The 24,460-nt window shown below is 33.6% G+C and overlaps 1 protein-coding gene across 1 annotated transcript in view; it reads right to left on the bottom strand.

Moving 5' to 3' along the window:
• The window catches only part of LOC149774472 (uncharacterized), a 15,476-nt gene extending 668 nt beyond the window's left edge, over positions 1-14,808 (bottom strand). The window contains exons 1-5 of the mRNA XM_089945293.1: positions 14,540-14,808; positions 13,812-13,875; positions 12,596-12,692; positions 12,097-12,174; positions 5,636-5,793 (exon numbers count right to left, since the gene is read on the bottom strand). Of these exons, the coding sequence (XP_089801419.1) occupies positions 5,636-5,793; positions 12,097-12,174; positions 12,596-12,692; positions 13,812-13,875; positions 14,540-14,768 (626 nt within the window). The 5' untranslated portion in view covers positions 14,769-14,808. The remainder of the gene's footprint in view (positions 1-5,635; positions 5,794-12,096; positions 12,175-12,595; positions 12,693-13,811; positions 13,876-14,539) is intronic.
• Positions 14,809-24,460: the final 9,652 nt, after the last annotated feature.

Here is a 24,460-nt window from a genome sequence, read left to right as displayed (position 1 = left end):
TTTTACGCCTTTCGTTTACATAGGAAATTTAAAATGCACCCATTGCGATCACATAAAATATTCAAGGAAATCATTTGTAACGTTTTTTATGTAACCTCTTTCATATAAATTGATTGTGTACACTTGCACTATATGTATTAAAATGGTCGATTGCAGATCATATTGATTTTAAGCCTTGATTTTAAGTTCACACACACACGCACAGATTGTTATGCGTAGATTTGTTCGATTCCTTTTATTGACAATATATTCTGTAATAGCAAACACAAAGCTAATAAAGGATAAGAAATGGATATGACTACATATCTTTATAGTCTCGATATCACTTGGCCAACTTTTAACGCATAGTTCGCAACTTAGTTCTTAGTCTTATATGAATCAACATTATCTTTTCTCGAGGAGACAAAACATATTGTATAACTGTATTTATGGTAAATGGTTGTCTAATCAAATGGCTAAAATTGAAAAGGTTTGCTGAATATTTTCAGTTATATAGTGTCCATTGCATAACTGTGTACTATGTAGTCTCGCCGAAAGATGAGTTACTGCTTTAAAAGGAGTAAACCGGAAAACAGATACAACCTTTGATCATCATTTGCTCATATTGAAACCCAGAATGAACAAAACGAAACTTAAGTAGATAGCAAGATGACGCAAATGTGGGACAGCGTATGGATAGGGTTAGAACACAAAAGTTGACTCACCAATTACCAAGTTCGCGTGCTGCAGTGGACGTCGTCCGAAAATAATCACTCGAATGAACAAGCCCAACTCTATTACCAGGTTCACATACGTGCCCTCGTAAGGAAATTCCTTAAATGAAATAAAGAAAAAAGACTTGATCTGTACTAAGAAACTTCATTGTTAACCAAATATACCGATTAAATGATGAACCTATCCATACAGATTATAATATTATTTATTTGAGTCATTTAAATGAAATGGGATCGTACAGAGCACAATTTGGCGGACATTTTAAGGACAGTTCCCATACTTTGCACGATTTCCCCCTTCAACCTATTGTTATAGCTGATTCTGAGATGGAACGTCTTGAAAAGGAAACCTAATTGATTTACCGTCTTAATACGGTATGTAAACGGGTCCAAATTCTAAAACTCTATACGACATTCATTAATAATTTTTTTATAATTTTTTGTACATATATAATGTGTGATGTTTTTTAACTTTGTTAAAACTTGTATTTGTTTTATATCTGTTTTACAAATCTTATACCAAGAACACATTAAACATTTTATGTTCGAGTATTTTGATGTAACTATAAAATAAATTTCCTGGTCAAATTAACAGGTGGTATCTTGCGGTAATACCATATATTTTTGTTTACAAACTGTGGGGAAAATGATACGTATGACTTTTCAAAAGGTATGTAGTAAAGAAGAACAAATATAGTGTTATAAACGTACACATTGTTGGAAGATATAACCGCTAAAGTTATCTGAGACTGTGTATGTATCACAAAAAAGTATCGTTTTGACTTTGTACGTGTAGAATAATAGTACATTCTTTATCCCCGTAAACATTACCTACCATATCAATTGGAAACCGCTTGAATATACCATCTTTTCTAACTGTTAGTGACTCCAAAATAATAAATCAGTCAATGGTTTGCATCTAGTATAACATAATTATTATGGAAGATTTGACTCTGATCGCAGAGAGGTGGAGAAACAAAGAGATGAGGAGCAGTAGGAAGGGAGAGGTAGAAATAGACCGTGTGCTTACCGGATTGTCCAGTACTCCTGTCACGAATATACATCCAGTGTCTAAATATAAAATATAGTATTTATATGTATTTATACAACATAACATTTTACATACATGCCGCAATGCATGTTTAATTTTTTTGTGTACTTTACCTTATTCCGTGAGTAGAATAAAAGTCGCAAAGGCCTAAAGGCCTATTGTCATTTTTACTTGAGTTATTTACTGATATTTGTGATCAAGTTCTAGCCTTGATTAAAACTTTGAATGTTCTGGAAGCAAACTTTCGACATATATGCTGGTCATTTTATTGTCGTAGACTTTTATATTTGGTTGGGATAAGCATGATTCATTCTCGTTTTATGTACAGTCTATGAATAACTACTTCCCGCAGATATAATTTGAGAATAATAATTGTGGTTTTAATAATTAGTTACAAAGTGCTTCTATTTCATCATGTTGTAACTAAAACACTATTTTGGTATTTTTTGTGAATTCGTGATCGAACATTTAGTATTATTTGGGATTTAATTCCCCATGCTGTAAATGCCTCTTAAAGATTTACTTTAAAACTAATATGCATACATTTATTTCTTAATTTCACTAAACATGTTGGCATCTCTCTTATCTAATTCAGTGTAAAGCTTCAGAGTTGAACCAAAACTTGAGGCCTTGTGTTGGATCTGACGTTAAGCAAATGAGATATTAAACTAACTTTCAAAATTTATACTGAATTCATTTCGTTAGTTTCGTTGTTGATTGAAATTGTTTTGTTTTCATATATTTCAGAAACATTTAGTGAAACAAGGACGTATTAAGAATGCCATCTTTGCGGCAAAAATTAATAAGGAACGATAACAGTCTTTGAATAAAATGCAAATTGTCTGAGCTTCTCATATTTTACGATCTCGCAATGAAAAGTTTTCTTAACAGCGGACGAGAAAATGAGTGTATTGATTCGGTATTTATTGAAAACAATATGTACTGATTATAGTGTTTTGAATTTCATTAGTAGGTCTGCAAATTGGTTTGAATCGAATTTAAAAGAATTACACATCATATACACTGATGAGGTAAGAAGGAGTCAGCATCAGAAGTTGGATACGAAATACACATGTAGAGTAAGAGACAAACATGATCACAGGAAAATACAAAATGCAGAGATATAGAAATAGAGACCTAAGAAGAGGCAGATAAAAAACGGAGAAAATATGTTAGCAAAAAGACTAGCTTTGAAACCAAAAGAAGTACAAAAACACATATTTTACGTTGATGGAATTGCTGAAAGCATGAAATGGCCAAGATATCGTTATACTTTATTATTACAAAGTGTAGCTATTTGCATAGCTCGTGAAGTTTACACTTCAGAGTGCTAATTATGAGTTGGTTAGGAAATATATCTTGGAGAGTTATATTCTGCAATATGATGCATATTTACAAAGGTGTATGGAATAATTAAAACATGTTTCATAGCAATCGACACAAGAGTGCATCGAATGGAAGAAAAACAAATTGAAGGTTGAGTTCAGTAGGATATCATGTTCACGTGATAATCATTACTTATCTTCTCTCTAAATCAACGCGGTCCATCCAAGACTTAAATCGTATTATCAGCCAAACGTCATTTACAAATAAAAATCAGAATCTTTCGGTGCGGTGAACTCACTGATTACTGTTCTGTTGGTTCACTATTCAAGAGATGTTTATTGCTTACACAAATAGGCATTAAAGAAAACCAGTCACGTCATCCAACGACGTACATTATTCTTTGGCGAGTTCTGTTGATTGATATATTATTGTAGAATACAAGCTTTACGAATAAAATGAAGACATACTCAACACATTTAGTCAGACGTTTAGTATGATGGAAACACACTGTAATGTGCAATCTACAATGTGCCCATTTTCTTCTTCATGATTTTTATTTTGAACAGTTCAGAGTATACAATTGCTAAGATTAGGATATCTGATATATGCTGATAAATGAGCAATAACTCTGACAAATATAACAGAATGTAGATAAATAAGAACAGACCTATGTTTAATTTGTATTATCGTAATCATCAAGTGACTTATAAGCGAATGGTACCAACTCGATACAAGAAGCAAATACAGATGTGAGCCAATGCCCATTTCAAAATATCAAAAGAGAATTTATCCCTTTTATAATTAGTTCACATAAATGAGACACAATTGTATAATGTTTTGGGTAGGGGATAACTCGTAATGACAAAGCATTTATATCTAGCATTGAGCAGTTTGCAGCTTTATTATGCATGATGCATATGGTAGCTAAAAAGCAAGATAACTTTGGCAAACGCGGAATACAATATAATTTGAAAAATGCATAATTTCTATGAATGGACTGCACAACTATGTACGATATGATTATTGAAGAATTTATGAAAGGTTATTTTGGGAGAAAATATAAATCCCTCTTTCTGGGAACAGTTTGGGATTTGTTACCAAGGAATATTATTTATATAATTTGTACCCTGATGGAAAGAGCATTACCAAAAATAGGTACGGTTGTTCATTCATAATGACGGAACAACGCTGTCTACTCCTCCTATAAATAATATCAATAATAATACTACTATTAATAACAACAATAACATCAGAACAATAAGAAAGAGGAAGAAAATGAGCAATAACAATAATAATAAAATCAACATTTATCCGAAATTAGCAGCGTTTTGGCAATGTGCTTGCTTTGCGTCTTTGTGGTCTTCATTTAATTTTACAATTCCTACAACTCTATATTTCTTTCACCAACGATTTCATGTTGTTGTTTATACAAAAGTTCCATAGGCTGCTATGCGGACGTTTCCAGGCCCACATCTTATTTTGCATATAATAAGACCTTCTTTACTGAATTTTTTTCCATGAAGATCACATCTACGTCACAAATGGCTACACATATATACAGGTACCACAACTGACAATTAGGGAAAAACTGTATCACATATGTATTTCATGGAATGGTTTGCAGCAGTTTATTAGGCTACATTATGCATAGAAAATAGAAGTGATGTAATTTTCATAAGGCCATACTGAGGTTGCCGAGCTCTCCGTAACTGGTAAATATTATTATATTACTCAAATAATATTCATTATTTGTTTTATTGTTCCTGTTCACTTTTCTTGCCCATAATTTTACTTGTTTAAATCACAGATTATTTCTTAATAGGAAATGCAGATAAAATGCAAATTTCAATACTCTAGCAACACATTCAGACATTTAATAACAGCTAATAACACCCAAAATCATAATATTTTAAACAAATATCATCAACATGTATCGTTGATGTTTACTGAACCATATTTGTTATGAACGTGATTAGTGTTGGAATATACATAATATGTATGCAAACAAATACAACCTGTTCTGTCAGTGAAAGTATATATTATTCTGTTTGTATGATTGATTATAATGATATCTCTGATATGCAATAATACGTAGAAATCCATTTTGCAATAGTCCTGGCGAAAACAATTAGGTATAGTATCCAAAGTAATTCAGAAAAAGGTTAAGTAGTGGTCAATAGATTTTTTTCTTCCTCAAACTGACCACACAAGCCTCCATAATAAAAAATTGTACAGTTCTGTTTCACGTTTAAAATGTTGTGATAGATTGTTATCTGAATTATTTGTAGGTAGGATGTGTATTAAATATGCCATTCCAAGCAAATTGCTTTTTGATCCATTGTAATAATGCATACCTATCACAAGCAATCGAACTTAGAACGACACAGGTGAATGTAACATCATGTCGGCTACAACGATTGTACAATTTATTATGATTTACTGAGAAAATATTAAAATGCATATTTACTGTTTCCGTAACATATTTGAACCTAATCTGTTTGCATCACGAGCGTATTAATTATATTTCCGGTGTAAATGCACTTACCGTGTAAAAAGTAAAACTTGGTCATATGCTGGAACATGCCTAAATGCACCCAATCGGTCCATATTAGAGAGATCAAGAAGATAACTGCTTGCATTAATCATTTTTATTCCGTTAACTGTTTCCACGCTAGAGACACTGTGTTGAAATTGTGCCACCCACTTTAAAGAGAAAGGAAACAAATGAAAACGACGCAGCAATTATTTCGATTTAGTTCTTCTTTTATTGTTGTTGGTTACAGGAGAATATAAATACGAAACTAGAGATACGAGACCTTGAAGCATACATAATTAAAACATAAACATATAGTGTGTTTAGCAATACAGACAGGAAGAGACAGCGAGGACTAGAGCAAAAGATAGAGAGACAGTAGAACAAGAATGTCATTCGTCAGTACGTTTCCATGGCAATGCATATTTTGAAATAGAATCCTTCAGTATCTGAATTTTGCTTTGAAGATAAGAATTTGATTCAAGGACGGAATGCTTCTAACTTACCAAGTATCAAAACATTATTTCCAAATCTGATATTGTATTTTAACTTACCATTCGAAGATTGTAGCGTTATATTGCTTTGTTCCTTCACATCTTGCATATGAGCTAGGTTGTTTTTTTTGGTTAGCAGTGTCGTATAATATACATACTCTGATTTCCGGACTGAATACAATTAGTGGTTGCATATTGTTCTGTTAAATTTAGTTCAGTATTTGTTTCAAGCATTATGACAAATTTATCCTATTTATGAACATGCGCAAAAGGTATGAGAGATTATGTTTTGAACTGGTTTGAAATATCGGTACACCTAAAATTAATAGTGTTCAATGAAGACAAGCAAACTCAGCAGTATATATCACTGTGCACAATGCAACATGCACAATGCAACAACACAAGTGATATATATCTATAAAAGGATTACACTTCATGAACTATAATTCATATATTGTATTTACATAATCTTCTTATGAAAAACCTAGATAAAATACTATCAGGGCATCTTTGTATTCTGTACCGAAATCAGTACTATGTGAACCACCGATACAATTTGAACTATATTTGACACATGAACTAATTATACTATATGATCTCGCTCCGGTGGTATAAATGATTAGAGCTAGAGGTTGCGGGTTCGAACCCGGGTCGAGTGACACCAGAGAATTATGAAAAATGGGTCCAGCAGTTGTCTGGCTTGGCGCTTAGTATTATGATTTTAGTGTTAGGAGTGGTATTTGTACTATGTATATCATTTGTAGTATGCATACTACTTGTAATATGCGTGATATTTATAATATGTATATTATTTGTACACTGTGTGCTCTTTTAATATGTACACTGTTTGTACGATGTATGTAATTTGTACTATGCATAATATTTGTACTATGTCTACTATTTGAACTATTTGGAGTGCATGACATATCTGTACTATAAATATACAACTCTCTACCTGATAAGGTATGTGTGTGTGTTTGTGATTTGGATTTTTAACGTAGCTTAAACAATTTTTCAGTCATATCGCTGCGATGTCTGCAGTGTGACAGTTTATAGTGATGTGTAACAATGGGGCATCATGCCTCAGACATGCAGCATCATGTCCCACCCAGTCACATTATCCTGACACCAGACCGACCAGTCCTAACACTAACCTGTTAATGCTGAATGCCAAGCGATGTAGCTGATTGTACCATTTTTGTAAGTCTTTGGTATAACTCGGCCAAGGAGTGAAATCACGACCCGCATCCGAGGCGGACGCTCTAACCACTAGGCCACTGGAACGGTCGATGGGGTATGTGTGGATGCGATATATATTTGGTATTGAAAATTATGTTGAAAATATAATCCGTTAGATTTATTAATTTATATGTATTTTTGAGACTTAAGTATTTTATGAAAAAGTGACTGTAGCATTAACTGAAAATTTGGCACATATATTATTAAAAAGGTAATAATATATTGCTTGAAACGAGTGTTACTTAACCTTTAAACGGTTGTTCCTAACTTATACCAATTGTTGTACTTATAACTGAATGACTGTTTATAATTGAACCCATAATTGAATCAAAGCTTGAATTTATTACTCAGCCAACACGTATATTTAAACCAACACCTATACATGAACACAATATAATTAATTGAACCAACATATCATATTGTATATTCCATAGTATCAAAACACATAAAAATTAAATTTGTATATGTTCTGGACATGTGTACCAAACGGTTACATAATGCATATAATTTCCATCACCTATTAGTTTCTTCAACAATGTCGACAATTTTCCATCTTCCACTCTAAACCTTTTAAGCGTAGTGAACATGAACATGTGCGATTATCATTCAACGATGTACTCTTTCTCATATGTTCTCTAATTCTTGTTTGCAAATACGAATGCGGACACATATTCACGCTAAGAATCAGGTTTTAGGTGGAAGGACAGAGTGAAAATAGTTAATTTTATACCCTTCATAATAATATTTAGTATAATTTATCATTATTAATTATCCGTACAAAATCAACGTTGTACAACATTACCTTTTGATTATAATAATTGAATTTTTTATTGATCCCTACTCCTATCTGTGTCGTTATTTCTTTCCCAATACGTACATATTTTACTTTTCGACGGTCTCTTTATATGTTAGGATACTTTTGGTAATTATACGTACATCCTAATGTTGCGTTGTGGATAATACCTGTAAATCATCAACTTCCTCAGCTAATAAATTATCAATATTTTATCAACACTTGTCATCTTTTCAGTATATATTTCAGCCATCGATTCAGGTACTCTTTAACCTAACACATATTTATATTTCGCTTATTATATTCAGTGTCTTTATACACGGAACACTACATTATCTCACGAGGTATATAAAACAATCAGTATTAAGTCAGTGTTCTCCTGAGTTAGAAGAATCACATTAGACAGTACCCGCTGTGAGGTTTGACCCATAATGGATAGAGTCACATAGTGCCATTTGGAAATCAATTCTTATGTATCATTCGATCGAATACATATGTTCATCAACGCATGCAGATTGGACAAGGTATGTAGACAACATATACATAAATAAAGGTTCAATAGGAACTGGTGATAATCCATTTCATCCAGACTGCTCTCCATAAGCCTCAAACTTGCCATGCCACTGGGATTCACACAGGAGTGGTGGAGTGAGAGTGAGAGTGATTCTGCTCAACGTCCTATCATTTAAATGTAGCTCGCATGCAACGTATGCTATTATCTCTCCTCAATGGTTATGGACACCATTGCGATCAAGCACCTAACAAGGACATAAAGGTGATGCACCTTACAATCTTTACCTGGAACTTGGACACATTAATTGAGAATACCTCATCAAACTGACCAGGGAATATATAATGCTCATGCTGGTAAACAAATGTACAGATTGGACATCCATATTGCTGTATGGGTAACGTTCAATCAGATATCTGCCCTGAGCTAGAACCACCTAGCTGCAGAAAATATCTCTCCAAAGTATGAGCCTGCTATAGCTTCTTCTGGACTTGCAAAATTCATGAAAGCGACATGAAGCTCGTTATCGGGATTGCTATTAAATCACGACTAATCGGCAAGCTCACAAATCCCCCAAAGGTAATGAATGATAGACTAATGGAAATTAGACTTCCAGTGTAAGGGGATTTACATCACGGCTATGGTCCCACCAAGTCCAAGAAATATGAGATCAAAGATAACTCTTTAAAAGTCCTGCAAAATTTATAGCAGCAGAACCGAAAGCAGACAAGGACATTAACTTCGGGACGTATTGGTTGGTTACTCCTACTAAAGAAATCATCTAAACACTACACCCTGATGATTAACATAAACATTATCTAGCCGTACCGAAAGAAAACTCCTTGTAGGAACAAACTCTCCACACACTGTGATCCCACTGACCACATGGTCATTGCCAAAGCATTCATAATGAAGAAATCTGACCTGACCAAGGAAACCTAGTCTCATATCGCAATATCTAGGTAGAGCTTTGCCAAAGACTATTAGGCAAATAATTGATATCAACGAAGAATGTTTCCAAATTGAAACATAATAATACCGAGATGCAATAGACATGAACTCTGATAGGTTAGAACAAAAATGGGCACAAATCAGAGACTCTGTGTTCTCAAGTGCATAGTAAACCCTAGGACACACGCTACGTAACTTTCCCAACAAAATTGATGAGATCAATGCCGCTCGATAAATTCTCCTGAATAAGAACCGTCAGGTACAGAAGGGCTGCCTAATAGACAGAACTTCATCTTCCAAGAAAATAACCTTCAACAGCATCAAAAGGACTGTCGAATGAAAAATGAGAAGGTTACAAGACTCATCGCTGAACAAGAAATGAGATCCATCTTGCCCAGCGTAGACAGGAATGGTATACACAATATATGTGACGATATGAAAACAATCTACGGGCCACAGTCATCATGAACATCTCCAATACTGAGTGTCGGCATTCTCACACTACTCAATGAAAAGGAAGAGATATTTTAAAGATGGACAAAGCACATCAGAAACATCTTCAGTTAACAGTCATCTATCAGGGAGCAAGCAATTGACCAAGTGGAAATTATCATATCATTGCTGAACTTTCAAAGCGGACATAAGCTTAAAAACGAATTGACTCGATGTCGACTGGTGTGCAGATGGTACACCAGTAGAAGTATACATAGCCTGATCCCTGCATGCTGAACATTGACTGACTGGATTATTCCAGTCAATATCGACACAAGCAACGCTACCTTATCGATGCCAGTATACATCGATATTTTACCTATATAAATGAGCAAGAGAAATAGAAAATAGACAGTCCTAAGACAAGCATAGGGACATCACCGTACTATTTATAACTGACATAATTATAATTATCATTTTGAATCGCCTGCTTTATTGATCAGAGTCTAATGATTGAGACTGTAGGTCGATTTATGATGGTTGTGAAAAGCAAGGGACAATAATCATCACTGAACGCGACATAGATCAACCGGAAAATAAAAAAAAAAACCATTTCGCACTGTAAGCCGTGGGTGCTTTTGAAATAATTTTGCTTTCTCGGAGTAATTCATTGTAATGATTTGCAATTTTTTCCTCGCTCGCTCACTGGCCGAGGACATCAAGTCATCAGAACTTATCTCAAGCATCAATGTGGTCAAGCATGCTGGTCTTTGCTCTACATTCTTACTCCGTCCATGATTATGATGTTGTGATCGACATTAGATACTGGTCTATCAGCAAATCATTTTATCTGAAGCGACTGTGGGCAAGGATCAAGTTACATGAAGTGGGTGTTAATAATCTCTTAACTGGTGAGGAATATTCACTGAATGCTTATTATAGTCTGATATGCAAAATAGTATGAACCATGTCTCTGCGACTTGTAACGATTTCAGTCAAGCAATCAGTATTGAAAATGCAGAGGTCAGGCACTAAACGATACCAGGTAAGACTTGAGTAGAGCCAACCATCATAGTAATGAACGAACACCATGGATGTGGACACGATCACAGCAAAACACGGTCAAGTGCAGGCCGTATCGAAAGCATGCTTATCCCATGGCTAGCGGGCGCATCTATTTGCAAACGAAACTGAAAGTCAACAAGTCATTGTATTGATAACGCTTCTGTGTCACTGCGAACACTGGACGTCGCACGAACATCATCGCAAGTTTGAACACGTTCACAAGGACTGTCAGAGTAAACGTATTAGGACAAACCACCATGAAATGTTCCCTTACGCAGATGTTTTCTAGCGAATAGGAATTCCCCTGTATGTTAGAAAGCAACTAACAAAGAAGATTTTCTGATTATGGAAAACATTTCAAGGTCAGGTTTAGCACAAATGCTTCAAACATTTCACAAATTCATCATTCGATATTGACCCCGAGCTGTGCAATGAACTCGCACATAATCGCTCCAACTGGTTCAGTTTGAATCATAGTGGAGGTAAAGACTTTGAACTTACAAGAATTATAAAGGTTGTTTAGAATCGTAAATATGGGAAGTGCAGCACGTTTTCAGCAATAAAGAATAATATAATAATATCCTTGGTGTATGCTGTATGTATTTTAGTTTATCTCAACTTTAGCGTGGTAACACTAACTCTTTGAAACTAAATTATACATATTGTAGTAGTACAGATTGACAAACTGGTATTGTAATGAAACTTAAGTTAACCTGATTATTTTTCCAATATATATATATCAAAGATTAATCCAGCTGATGTAGAAACGTACGCATACTTAGCAGTAGCAGAAATAAGAGCATTTACGTTATGGAAGCTATATCGTATTCTTCGTTATCAAAATGTTTTGTTTTGTTTTTTTGTTTTTTTTGTTTTTTTTTTTGCAAAGAAATATCTGAATTAATCAAGGTGTTCATCCACAAAACAGTTACGACAAAAAAATCACTCAGTAACGTCCACGTATTCAAAAGATTCAAAGATATTTTACCTGGTAAACTACGAATGCACAAATCTTGACATGGATTACTATCTCAGGATCATTTATTCCTTGGTAGAGTTTGTCTACCTATGAATAAAATAAAGATACTTGTATAGCTAGTATAATTTGCTTAACTGGCATGGAAGTGTACAAAATACTGCATTTCCTTTCATATCCTTCTAAAAGGTTACACGTCATTATCTCATTTATCATATGTGCAGACAAAAAGGCCAACATATGACCCAGTTTCTCATCAAACTGGATACAAAACCTGTTTAACAATCTTTCAACGGATGATGTTTACTGAAAGGACCAGGTTGTAAAGGACAGGTTCACTTTACTTCGACCTACAAAAACTAAATTATACTCATTTTGAAGAAATTACAATTGTAAGAAATTCGAACGAGCGATCACAATGATTATATTCCAAGCCGTCTCGTTTAAGCAAACATATTCAGAACATACGTTAGGTAAACATGTATATAATTCTTATGTGAACAATACTTACACCGTTCATAATGTGTAAGTAATATCTTCTTATATTCGCTTTTGCCTCAGGTACCCTTTTGGTGATATCTATTGTGGAGTTTACCAACGATATAAATCTGCAAGTGGAAAGTATACATACATGCATGCAAACATATACCTACCGAGGTATATACCTACCTACCTCGCTTTATGTCTACTAAGATGCATACATACATACATACATACATACATACATACATGCATCCATGCATACATACAGAAATACAATGCTGTCGGGCATTTCTGCGCATTTAATGTTTCCGCCTCAAACATTCTAGCAAACCGCATATCGAATTCGACGAATTTATGGCAAAAATACTGCTATGTTTACCGTTTAAAAAGAGGCAATTCGCACCAAAATATTATATTTAAAATATAAAAAAATTTAGACACACAGAATACCAACCACATATTTGCATAACTCGCGATATGTCGGTCTATTCTGCGCACAACTTTGAAAAGATGTTTTGTTTATCCATCGGGCTATATAAATGAAATACGTTACTTTGGACTGTTTCTGTCAGCAGTAATTAGGTCAGGTTAATAGTTAGTTCAAAATTCAACGTAACAATGCCAATAAATGGCAAGAGACGTTAATTAAAATAAACCAATCTTGACAACATTTAGTAAAGTTCAACCCTTTATAAACGATAAGCAAATCAGTGGAAGAGAAACAACAATGAATGCAATGAGTTTACATGGTCTTGCTAATGAGGAACATTTACTAAAGAAATTAGAAGCAAACTATATGCCTGGAAATTTCTTGAGAATGCCACTCTAACGTCAAGTTGATACGAATTGTCACAGACAATTACGTCCATGTGGATAAACTTCTGGCGAAATAGGAAACTCGAAGTAAGATGCAGAATTTTTTAAGGTATACATTTCCATCTTTTATGTAATGTATTTATTGGTATCATTCTAAAAGATAGACAGAATATATGGTTGTCTGGGTTTCAGGTTTAATAAGGTCATATAGGGGGTATTCATTATATATATATGAGAGTGATAGCGAGGGACTGAGACAAAGACAGAGAGAAAATGATAGAGATATACATAGAGAACTATAACTTGGTGACCAATAGTCTGGTAAATAAACATAACTCGGTATAGTGATATATATCTACAAATACGCATATATACATATATTATTAGATACATATGTGGGTGTTGTTGTTATATAGAATATCACTTACAAGTCCCATACACTTGAATCTACTACCACGAGAACCTTGACATAGTATTCTTTCTTTATTGGACCTGTGGATGGAATTTGTTTTAAGAAAACATATGAATTGTGCTTGGTTCATGGTATATATATATATATATATATATATATATATATATATATATATATATATATATATATATATATATATATATATATATATATATATATATATATATATATATACACATGTTCATATTCAGGTTTCAGTCTTATTCACTTAATTGCACACACTGTAGCCATTTCGTTCAATAGCGTGTTCTTTCATACAAAATCATATGAACAAGAAGCGTGCAATACTGAAACAAATCATGTCATTACCTACCAGTTAATTAAAATAATCAATTATATAGTCTTTAATCAAAAACGTTCATGAGAAAAGAAATAACCTTCATACGACCCGAACGTTAGTTCCTTACTTTCTGTATACTTCGCTTTTTAGATTCAGTTAAGAAAGCAATGATGTCTTTAAATTACAATTAAGGAAACGACAAAGATCATGTTGCTATCGGAAACATAACTAATATACAGTAATCAAGCATTCAAATCATTCATTTATCAATACGCAACTTTCTTTCTTTGCAGTATAAATGTAGTTTGTTTCAGTGAAATGTTTTTCCTTATTTGCGTTATACAAATGAGAACAGGAGTTGTCTTTCGATATATTATGTTCCAAACATAATAACATTTACAGACCTTTACGTTCTACTGTCATGTTGTTTTCGATATGTGGTTGATCCTGCATAAATGATTGGTCTCTTTCGATATTTAATTGGCCTTGTTGAACTGACATGTATCTTTCGATATTTGATGGGTCCTGTAGAGATAAGATATCTCTTTCGATACGTGGTTGGTCCTGCAGAAAATATCGTTTGCCAAGTCGACCCGTAATTTCCAAGAAATTTCTTGATGTGAAGTTATTCATTGATGGTCCAAGATCATAATTTGTGTCTCCGATTCTAATGTTTCCGTTCTAGTTCAAGATGCAAAACAATATATATATATATATATATATATATATATATATATATATATATATATATATATATATATATATATATATATATATATATATATATATATATATATATATATATACCCGCACATGTCAATTGAAACTTTATCTGCTGAAAAATACGGGCGATTCTTAGGTAAAACAGAATAGCTACACCTTCTTTAAATTTCCATTTCATGACTGGTTTCATACCCCACTGTAGACCTGAAAAACTGGCAAAAGTCCTTATCACTTATAAATCGTTAACAGCTGTGTCCATCATGCTTTATATACGTAACACTGCTGTCAAGCTCTATCGAAATTCATGTCTTATTGCTAAGAACAAAAGAAACAAATGATAACATTTATACTTTGATTTTGATTATTTTAGCAAAGCTAGACTATATCTCTTGGTTTACATAACACTAATTATCTGTGTGACTTTGACAAAACAGCTACTGTCCGAATATACTCATGTTTCAATAATGTCGCTAAAATTTGCGTCTCTATACTTCTTTATTAAAATCATTACGTATATGTACTGTTGTGCGAGAGTACCTGTAGCGTTTTAATTGCCATTATATAGGACTAAAATCATGGTATATTGCTGTAGTGGATATCAACGATATTGTTTAAATGTTGTTATGATATGGTGGCTGCTCTTAATCTTATCTTTATTATGGCGATGTTGTCCAACCATTGAATTAACCAACTTAGGCTAATTCCAACGATGATTGTACAGCAATATGACAACCCTTTCTAATCGTTAATTACATATGAGCTTCAGCAAAGAGGGTGACACAGTTTGGCTGGAGACAGTCAAAATAATGTATGTTTGATATTATATTAATATACTTACGATGAGTACATCGCACTGCCCATTTGACCTTTTGGCACATCTGGCAGTCATGAATGCCCCATTTTCCCTATCTTGGTAGTACGCCACATCCTGTTCCAATAAATAGGCTTATGTTTATATTCGAATCAATGTAGATAAGTAGGTAGGCATTTAAACATGTACATAGTTGTGGAAATAATTATGTTGACATGTCTGTAAGTCTTGTTCTTAAATGACATATGCTGGTGCGTAAGTCAGTAATTAGGTAACCGGGTTGGTAGTACAATTTAACAATTGTTCATTGTTTGCTGATTACTTAGTGGGTGTTTGTAAGAGCAGCCAGGTACGCATATACATAAGTGTTTTAGTCATACGCTGAATACTAAGATATGCACGTGATGACTTCTAATATTCCATGGTGAACAATGAATATTTTTTACCACACTCTTTTTCAGCTTTATTTCTTTAATAATTATCGAACGCACCATATACTAAGGTCAGGAATACAAATTGCATCAGGAGGGAGAATTTGATAACCATTACAGAGTACATATATTCATGGCGGTTAATGCAAATGTCTCTGATAAAATTAAATCAAAATATTTCAGTTACGTAATGACTAGAGTACAAGATGAGCAATAATCTGGCCAAAGATCGAAAAACAACTATAATGGTAACTCTTCCTAAACAATACAGGGTACAGAACCAGGTGCCATTCACGGTTGGTATGATCCAGTTGCCAGAGAACTATTTATACGTTAAATTTGATTAAGTGTACAAATAACATGGTAATGGGCTGTATAAGGAAACTGATGAGGATAAGGGTGTAGTGCAAGTGCCCAGTCAATGAGGTTCTAATACGAGCAGACATTCTAATCATCCAAACATCCACAATATATTAATTAAATCACACGTAACATGGGCAGTCCACGTCGCTTGGATGGCAGAAGAGCGACTGCCAAATTAGATCTCCTAACAGCTGAAATAACAGAAGGAATCTCAGGCTGGTCATAATAAAAGTTTCAAAAATTACATTAAGTTATACATGAAGCACGTCATCGTTAACACTGGGTATTGAGACGATCGCACAAAGAATAGATCAAATTCGCAGTCCCATCTATTATGCAATTTCAGAATTTTGAACCGAAGCTACTTGCTGAGGCGGTAAACGACCAGTGAAAACATCACAACTACTGCTTGTCTTCTATTCAAGAAGCTAACCCATGAGATGTCTCATACTAAGTATGTTCTTACTTTAGAACAAACGCACACGAGATATTAGGTAAAACAAGAACAGATATAAAAGAAAAGGAAGAAGGATTAATTTATTTCAGAAGGTCAAACATTAATGGAGTCCACAAGTGATAACACCATTACAGAGATAATAAATGAACATGCAAATGAAACACGAAATGAATTAGTCGAATATGATCCGTGACATCACAGATTTATCTTAGATCTGACACAATGATCTGGAGGATCAATACAGCCCGTTGATATAGCACCATATTGCTTAAGAAACTGAACAACATGAATGGATTATATATATATATATATATATATATATATATATATATATATATATATATATATATATATATATATATATATATATATATATATATATATATATATATATATATATAACCCAGAGAGCATAATAAACAAATGGATATATAGCTATATGCATTAAGAAATGAAGCATGACATTCAAACAAATTACTAATTAAACTATCACGATGCAAACTAAAGGAATTCTTTTAACTTGGGGTTACTATGGTTAGAAAGTGAATCGAAAGGAAAAGCAAGGAACCCTCCCCAACAGGCTCACGTTTGAAGGGAGGTGCGTACTTGACCTGAAAGACCTATGAATACGAAAACTCGTCAATCTAATATGTTGTACAAAAACAAACTCATAAGATCTTTAGGATATTATCAAGTACCGTAACAAGCTCGTAAGTAGAATGCATACACATCTTGAATCTCAAATTAAACTAACCAAACAATTAAACCCACAACACTCAACGAAAATGATTTTTTTATATATTAAAAAGTCTAATTAAAAAACAAAAAAATAATCTATAAATCAAGCGTAAAAATCCTTTTGGTATTGAAATATGTATGTGAGTTAAACTTACAAATAAATACATCCACATCCACAATTCTACAAATATAACTCTTTTAGGTATTTACAAACTTATGTGATGGGTCACATCCAAATATCTAACCAGCCAAACATCATGAGATTGACATGGTTGACATGGTTTGGTTGACATGGTTTGTGCTCAGAAATAAACAAAACCGACGAAAGCTTACCTCCTTTTCCATAGTATCAGTCTTTTCGAGAAAGGATCGGCCGTCATTTAATGTTCTCACAGTATATATGTCGGCATTAGGATCAATATCATAATTCCTCTTCAAGTTTAAGGTCAGAGAATGTGACTTGCGTTTGAGGATAAAGGACAACTGGTCAGGTAGGTCAGGGTCACTGAGTGTTCGCTTGTATGTCTGATGTTGTGTGGTTACGTCTTTCAGCCAGACTGTTTCTAAGTCTGTGGTTGCTGGCAAATTGGAGATAAGATAACGAACATACAAATTACAGTCACTGACGAACAATCAGTCTACGCAAGAATCAAAGATACATATATAGGTAACTAAATGAATACACCTAATAAATAATCACAATTTGCACAGTTAAGATCATATATTGATTTGTTAGTAATACTTCAATATATGTTTATTACTCTGATATATTATTTCGGATTTTGCTAAATGAACGAAATTTTAAAATGTTGTATCTATTTCGTAAATACATATTTGGCTAGTACTTTGGCATATAAATAATGAATGCAATCAGGTTTTGAGAGGAGAAATACAAACTCGTGGCAGAAATAAACCTTCATAGAAAATATGAAAGTGAATATCTTGAAATCTGTACAAAAGATACAAACTTGTACTTAGGAATACCATAATAATTTCAGAACGTATATTTATCCAGATGAGTCGTATCATTTGCAAAACAAAACAGCTAAGCAACCAAATGTGTACGATGCCTCCTCTGCTTATAAAACGATGGAGTTATGTGTCAAAACGGCATACTGACTTGAAAGCATGATAATCTAAAGCTTCAAAAGTTTTGTCCACATCTATTTGGGTATTATGCGATTGCGGATTACTAGCAATAAAGTTATCTCAAAATTATAATCGTCTGACAAAGGAATGGCTCCAAGGACCAAAAATAGGAAGACACACTATATATTGGATGGCCAGATAGCATAGACGCTATACTTAGAGTGCAATATGGCACAAACAGAAGACCATTTTATGACATTCCGGCAAGTAATATTATTTTAAACGAATTTAGCATAGGCTAATATTCATTTCCTTTATTTGCTTCATTGTTTAATAATTTTACATGATGATACGGATGAAAACAACTACTTTCTAATACAGTTGTTACCGCTAATGTAAGTATGCTCAAAAAACTCCAACTAAAGTGTGTAACGGCAAATGACAAGGATAGTGTTGTAAATAAAGTAATCATGTTCGCTCTTTTCACGTTTTTAAATAGTAGCATGCTGTAGAAAATGAAAACACTGGATAACCAACAATAAACATTGTATTGCATTAGGAATTTTGAATAAGAATATTCATTTTGAAGTTTTGTCGTTAATATTCTGAGTCTCAAAAGTTCTGTAAATTGTAAACAGTTGCGATATGATAGCTCATTTCATATGATTGTTTTAGATTATAATGTGGCTTCAAGTATTATTTCAGGATGGTAGGCTGTATACTATTATGTAACTGTTTCTAAAGTTAACACTTAGTACATATAACGCTTAAACCGAATCTTTAACAAACCCTGTCAAATCACATCACATGAAGATTTTGTCTCAACTTGCGATCAGTCTCGGTGTTAATTGCTCTTCTTTCATAGGTGAGTTTCCAAGATGATATTGAAAATAAATTCAAATAAGACCTCATTCATTTTGCTATATAGAGACTGACATACATGCAGAGACATAGAGACATAGATAGATATGTACATTTATTTATATATAGATTTATACTTACCCTTTGGAAAATATGCTGAGAAACCAAAAACAAAAATAAATATTTTGTTCTTCATCGTTAACTGAAGTCGGGCTGGCATCTGTGGAAGTACTGTTTGACTTAACACTTATAATGTAGCTTATATATTCGTCTCGTCGAATTAATTATGTAATTTAGGGCTAACTTGTTCCAGACATATATTAGGTTTTGTTTATCCAAACTACTTGTGAAATCCATTAAGATCATATTGAGTAAAGCCGTGAGACTTTAATTACATTTAGTGAAAATAGCTTCAGAATTGTTCTTCATTGTCAACTCAAGACGGGCTGGCATCTTTTAATGTACTGTTTGACTTAACAATTATAATGGAGCTTATATATTCGTCTCGTCGGAGTTAGGTATGTAATTTAGTGTTATCTTGTTCCAGACACATATTAAGTTTTGCTTATCCAAACTGTTCGTGAAATCTCTTAAAATCATATTGAGTAACGCTGTGAGACTTTAATTACATTTAGTGAAAAATGCTTCAGGCTTGTTTTAATCTAAGGTCGTACCATTCATGGCATTATGTGAAATGGTATCGGACGTAAATACTTAAAATATGTTCATTATACTGAAATGGTATAATAACAAATAATATAGATATGGTAACTTATGAAATCCTGTTGGATGAAAGCCTTTATGTACGCTCACGAGCCTGAAATAAAAGAATAAATGCTAATATAGTTAAGTATAACCATTTCATTTCTAAGCGAGAGTTAGATCAAATGAAAATATGTATATCATTCTGTCCTAGCATCTTCAATCTATTTATATATTAACCATCAGCTTATTATAAAACAAGCATAAACCTGTACCTATCATTATATATGTCGAGGTGTAGTTGTATTGGTCGACGTGTCTGAAATAAAACTTAATTTTTATTGTAGATTTAAATCAACATAGTTGATTGTTTGAATCACAAATTGTGTTGCAACATCAAAAAGTTGACCTCATAGACAAATAAAATATCTAACTGCAACAGCGGTGGTTTTTTTCGAAGACTCCATTTTACTTTGTATTGAAGATCACCCACATGTCAACATGTAAGCTGCAGCTTGACTATTGTGTAACAAGTTAGTATTTGTTTTTTCAATCCATTTAAAATAACTAAGAAATATTATAGCTAAGATTAGTTCAAATCACAGAATTAAAGTAATAATACACATGAGCGTATTGAAGCTACCAACTGGCCATCAAAACACGTCCATGGGGGGGGGGGGTGCAGAAATTCACCCAGACTATCAGTTAAGCATGTATAGTTTTTCGAAATTTGTGTTCCTGATAGCATTGACTTCTTTCAGTGACATATTAAACGTCTGTAGTTTTATATGAAATCCACTCAGATCAAGCAGTTAAACTTGCTTAATTTGTATTAATCCTTATGTTCCGGATAGTTCGTTATTATCAATACGGAATTGTCATTTGCAGGTTGAAATGGCCATGTGGTGATTAATTTGTTTTTTCAGTTTTATCTAATATTGAGAGTTCTAGATGGAACATATTGGTCAGAACATAAATGGACGTGTTTTGATGGCCAGTTGGTAGCTACAATACGCTCATTTGTATTATTTAATTTTGTGATCTGAACTAATCTTAGCTATAATATTTCTTAGTTATTTTAAATGGATTGAAAAAACAAATACTAACTAGTTACATAATAGTCAAGCTGCAGCCTTATTGATAATAACGAACTATCCAGAACATAAGGATTAATAAAAATTAAGCAAGCTTAACTGCTTGATCTGAGTGGATTTCATATAAAACTACAGAAGTTTAAGTGGACGATATTAATATTATGGTGGTCGGACAGTAGCCCTGAGCTAAAACATGCCAGTACTCTTTTAGACTGGAGCTAAGCATTAAGAGCCCATTGCACAACACTCGTTGTATTTTATATATTCAGCGTACTGTATAAACAAGTTATAATAGTTATGCAGTGTTCGGAGTTTAAACTTTGAAATTTAGATACAAATAAAATATCTACCTGAAAATCTGGAGGGTTTGTTTCCGAACTATCCAATACCGTCCACTTCGGGGAGTACTGTCAAAGTTTAAGCTATTTTTGACCACTGCATAACTATTAAGAACTTGTTTATTTAATGATACAATGTTTCTGATTTAGATTGGCGATAGACGCATGATTTCATAAATAAGCTGGGTCCTGCAAATAATATGCAAGTTACAGGGCATAAACGGTCTTCTTTAGCTGATAATAAGAATAGCAAACAAATATACTTGAAATTTTGCATCCTTAGTTTCTTCAAAATGTTCCTTCTTAATTCTGCAAATCCGAATTATCTGATTCATGTCATTGGTTCTCAAGCTTGATTACACATTTCGACATTTTACTGTAATTCCGACTATATTCTAATTGCAATTGCGTCCTCAATACAGCACTCAAATGAAATAAATATTATATTCTATAGCGTCATTTTGGCAATTGCAATTGAAAGACTTCATATTTATTCCACATTATGATTTCCAACCTTCAATGAGGGGCTCCTAGTGGCCGAGTTGTCTAAAGCGTTCTATGTTACGGATCACTGCCATCTCACTTCTGTCTGCGTGGGTTCGAGTCTAGGATTCGGCCAATGTGGGTATGTGAGAAAGCTTGCCAGTAGCTTCTCGTGGGTCGGTGGTTCTTCCTGGGGTTCCTCCGCCATTAATACTGGCCGACATGCATAGCCTATCGTGTGGTGAAAAATGGTTTTAAACCCCCACAACAGCAACAACCAACAATCAATGACAGAACAGAAACATAATTGTAGATGTCATCACGCGTCTTCGTTGCCACTGAAATCCGATATACTTTTTGTAGAATTGGCACAGATAAATTAAGTACATAATCACAAACTTTCGTAAAAACGACAAGAAATACTAAAATCTTTTCATTCCAGATCAAATGGAAAAGCTGTTGTAAAACGCATTCATTCACAATAGAACTCAAAATTTCAATTTTAAGTAGCCCTTAACGCCTTTTTCTTTTGAAAGTTATGTCTTGCGCGCGACTAAACTGTATCGGATTGACTTATATGCGCATTAATATTGTTGTTGTTGTGGATCTACGCTTTTGTGTTTAGTTTGGCATAACTTCCGTTGCTTTGTTTCTTGTAGTGCATTTTTGTTCATATAATTAAGCCTTAGGTAGAATAAGAAAATGAACATATAATGAAAAGATTACTGCATTTGTATGACAAAATATGAAACCGTTTTGTGGGATTGATATGCTGCACTCCCAAGGTCAAGCAGTATTTTCATCTGAACAATTCGTTCATATTTTTCCATACAAATGAAGTAATCGCTGAATACACACAAACATCTAGGTCACCCTAAAATGGGCAATTGCAGTTGTTAACCAAGGAGGGTTAACACGTTATACTTCTATGCAAAATTCGTCTCACTGATGATCCATTTTTAAATACAATCTCTATGGATAATTTTCTCTTTTCATACATTATTCATCGAACTGTGACTGATGGTAATTTAATGGTACTCGAACAAACGCCAACGATCTTTTTTCAGGTCTACCTATATATTTTAGGAAACATATATTATTAAATGTTTACGAAATCAAGCGAAACTTAAACCAACCATCGTTCAAGGGTTTAATGTGTGATTGTGTTTGAGAAAATGCATTGGTCTATAGAGGAAGGTTCGTGCCTGAAAACAAACTAGTTATCATACCTCCTCGATCACAGACACAATTCAGTGCTAGGATGAAAAACTTACTGTATTACAAATTTTGTCATCGGTCTTGCAACAAATCCAGTAGAAGTAAATAAATTACTTGTCTAAAATCTTAAAGAAATGATTCCAAAAGACTACTGTAAATGCAGTAAAGACGTAACCTAACCAAAAGAAGCCACCGTGTTAAAAGAGTTGAGAATAAGCAAGCCTTAAAGAAGTGTTACTATGGACTGGTTTGATGGCTCGTAAATTGCAACAAACGCATCGTTCAAATACCTCCTCAAACAAAGAGTCTTTTACCAAAAAAGTATACTAGCGTTGTCGCAACTGCCGGACGTAAACTTCGAATCGAAAGCACAAATTATTTTGAATCATGGTGGAAAAGGATCTATTAGATGCATCATAATTGGTTCAAGTTGTAAAATGGGATAACAATGCTGAATCTGAGAAGGCCAACATAAAGTCATACAAAAGAACAAAGTGATAATGGTTGTGCTTCTAGTTAAAATTCAAAGGAAAAAATGAAAACACAGATGAAAATGTCAACAATTTAGGTCAGAACAGGTGCTGCTAGTTCAAATTCAAAGGCGAAAATGAAAACCCCGAGAAAAATGTCAACATTTAAGGACAGAACAGGTATATTTCATCGTTTACAGAATTTATCTGCCACAAGTTTGTGGGGTAATATATCATGGTAGCAGCAATCGGGAATTTAACTTTGCAAAACAGACACGCACACAAGCAGTGACTGCTCATAAATCAGAGCCAACGAACTATATCTAGCTAAGCTTTTGACCTAATTTTGCGTGAGTTCAGTTGGATCAGGAACAGGAAAGGCAAGTAAAGTTTGCAGAAATCATTTGTCTTATAATAGATCTCAAAATCATCGTGCGTTTAAACATTTAATATTCGACATCTTGAAAGAAAAAACGCCAGAATACATGCAAACATGCAACCCTCAGTAGCCAACGAACTATGACTAGCTAAGATTTTTTCCGTCTTT

Source organism: Sinohyriopsis cumingii, unplaced genomic scaffold (genome assembly GCF_028554795.1).
Source record: "Sinohyriopsis cumingii isolate HCF-2022 unplaced genomic scaffold, ASM2855479v2 utg000229l, whole genome shotgun sequence".
Taxonomy (NCBI): Eukaryota; Metazoa; Mollusca; class Bivalvia; order Unionida; family Unionidae; genus Sinohyriopsis; species Sinohyriopsis cumingii.
The sequence above is the reverse complement of the archived record's forward strand: the minus strand, read 5'-3'. Positions and strand labels throughout refer to the sequence as shown.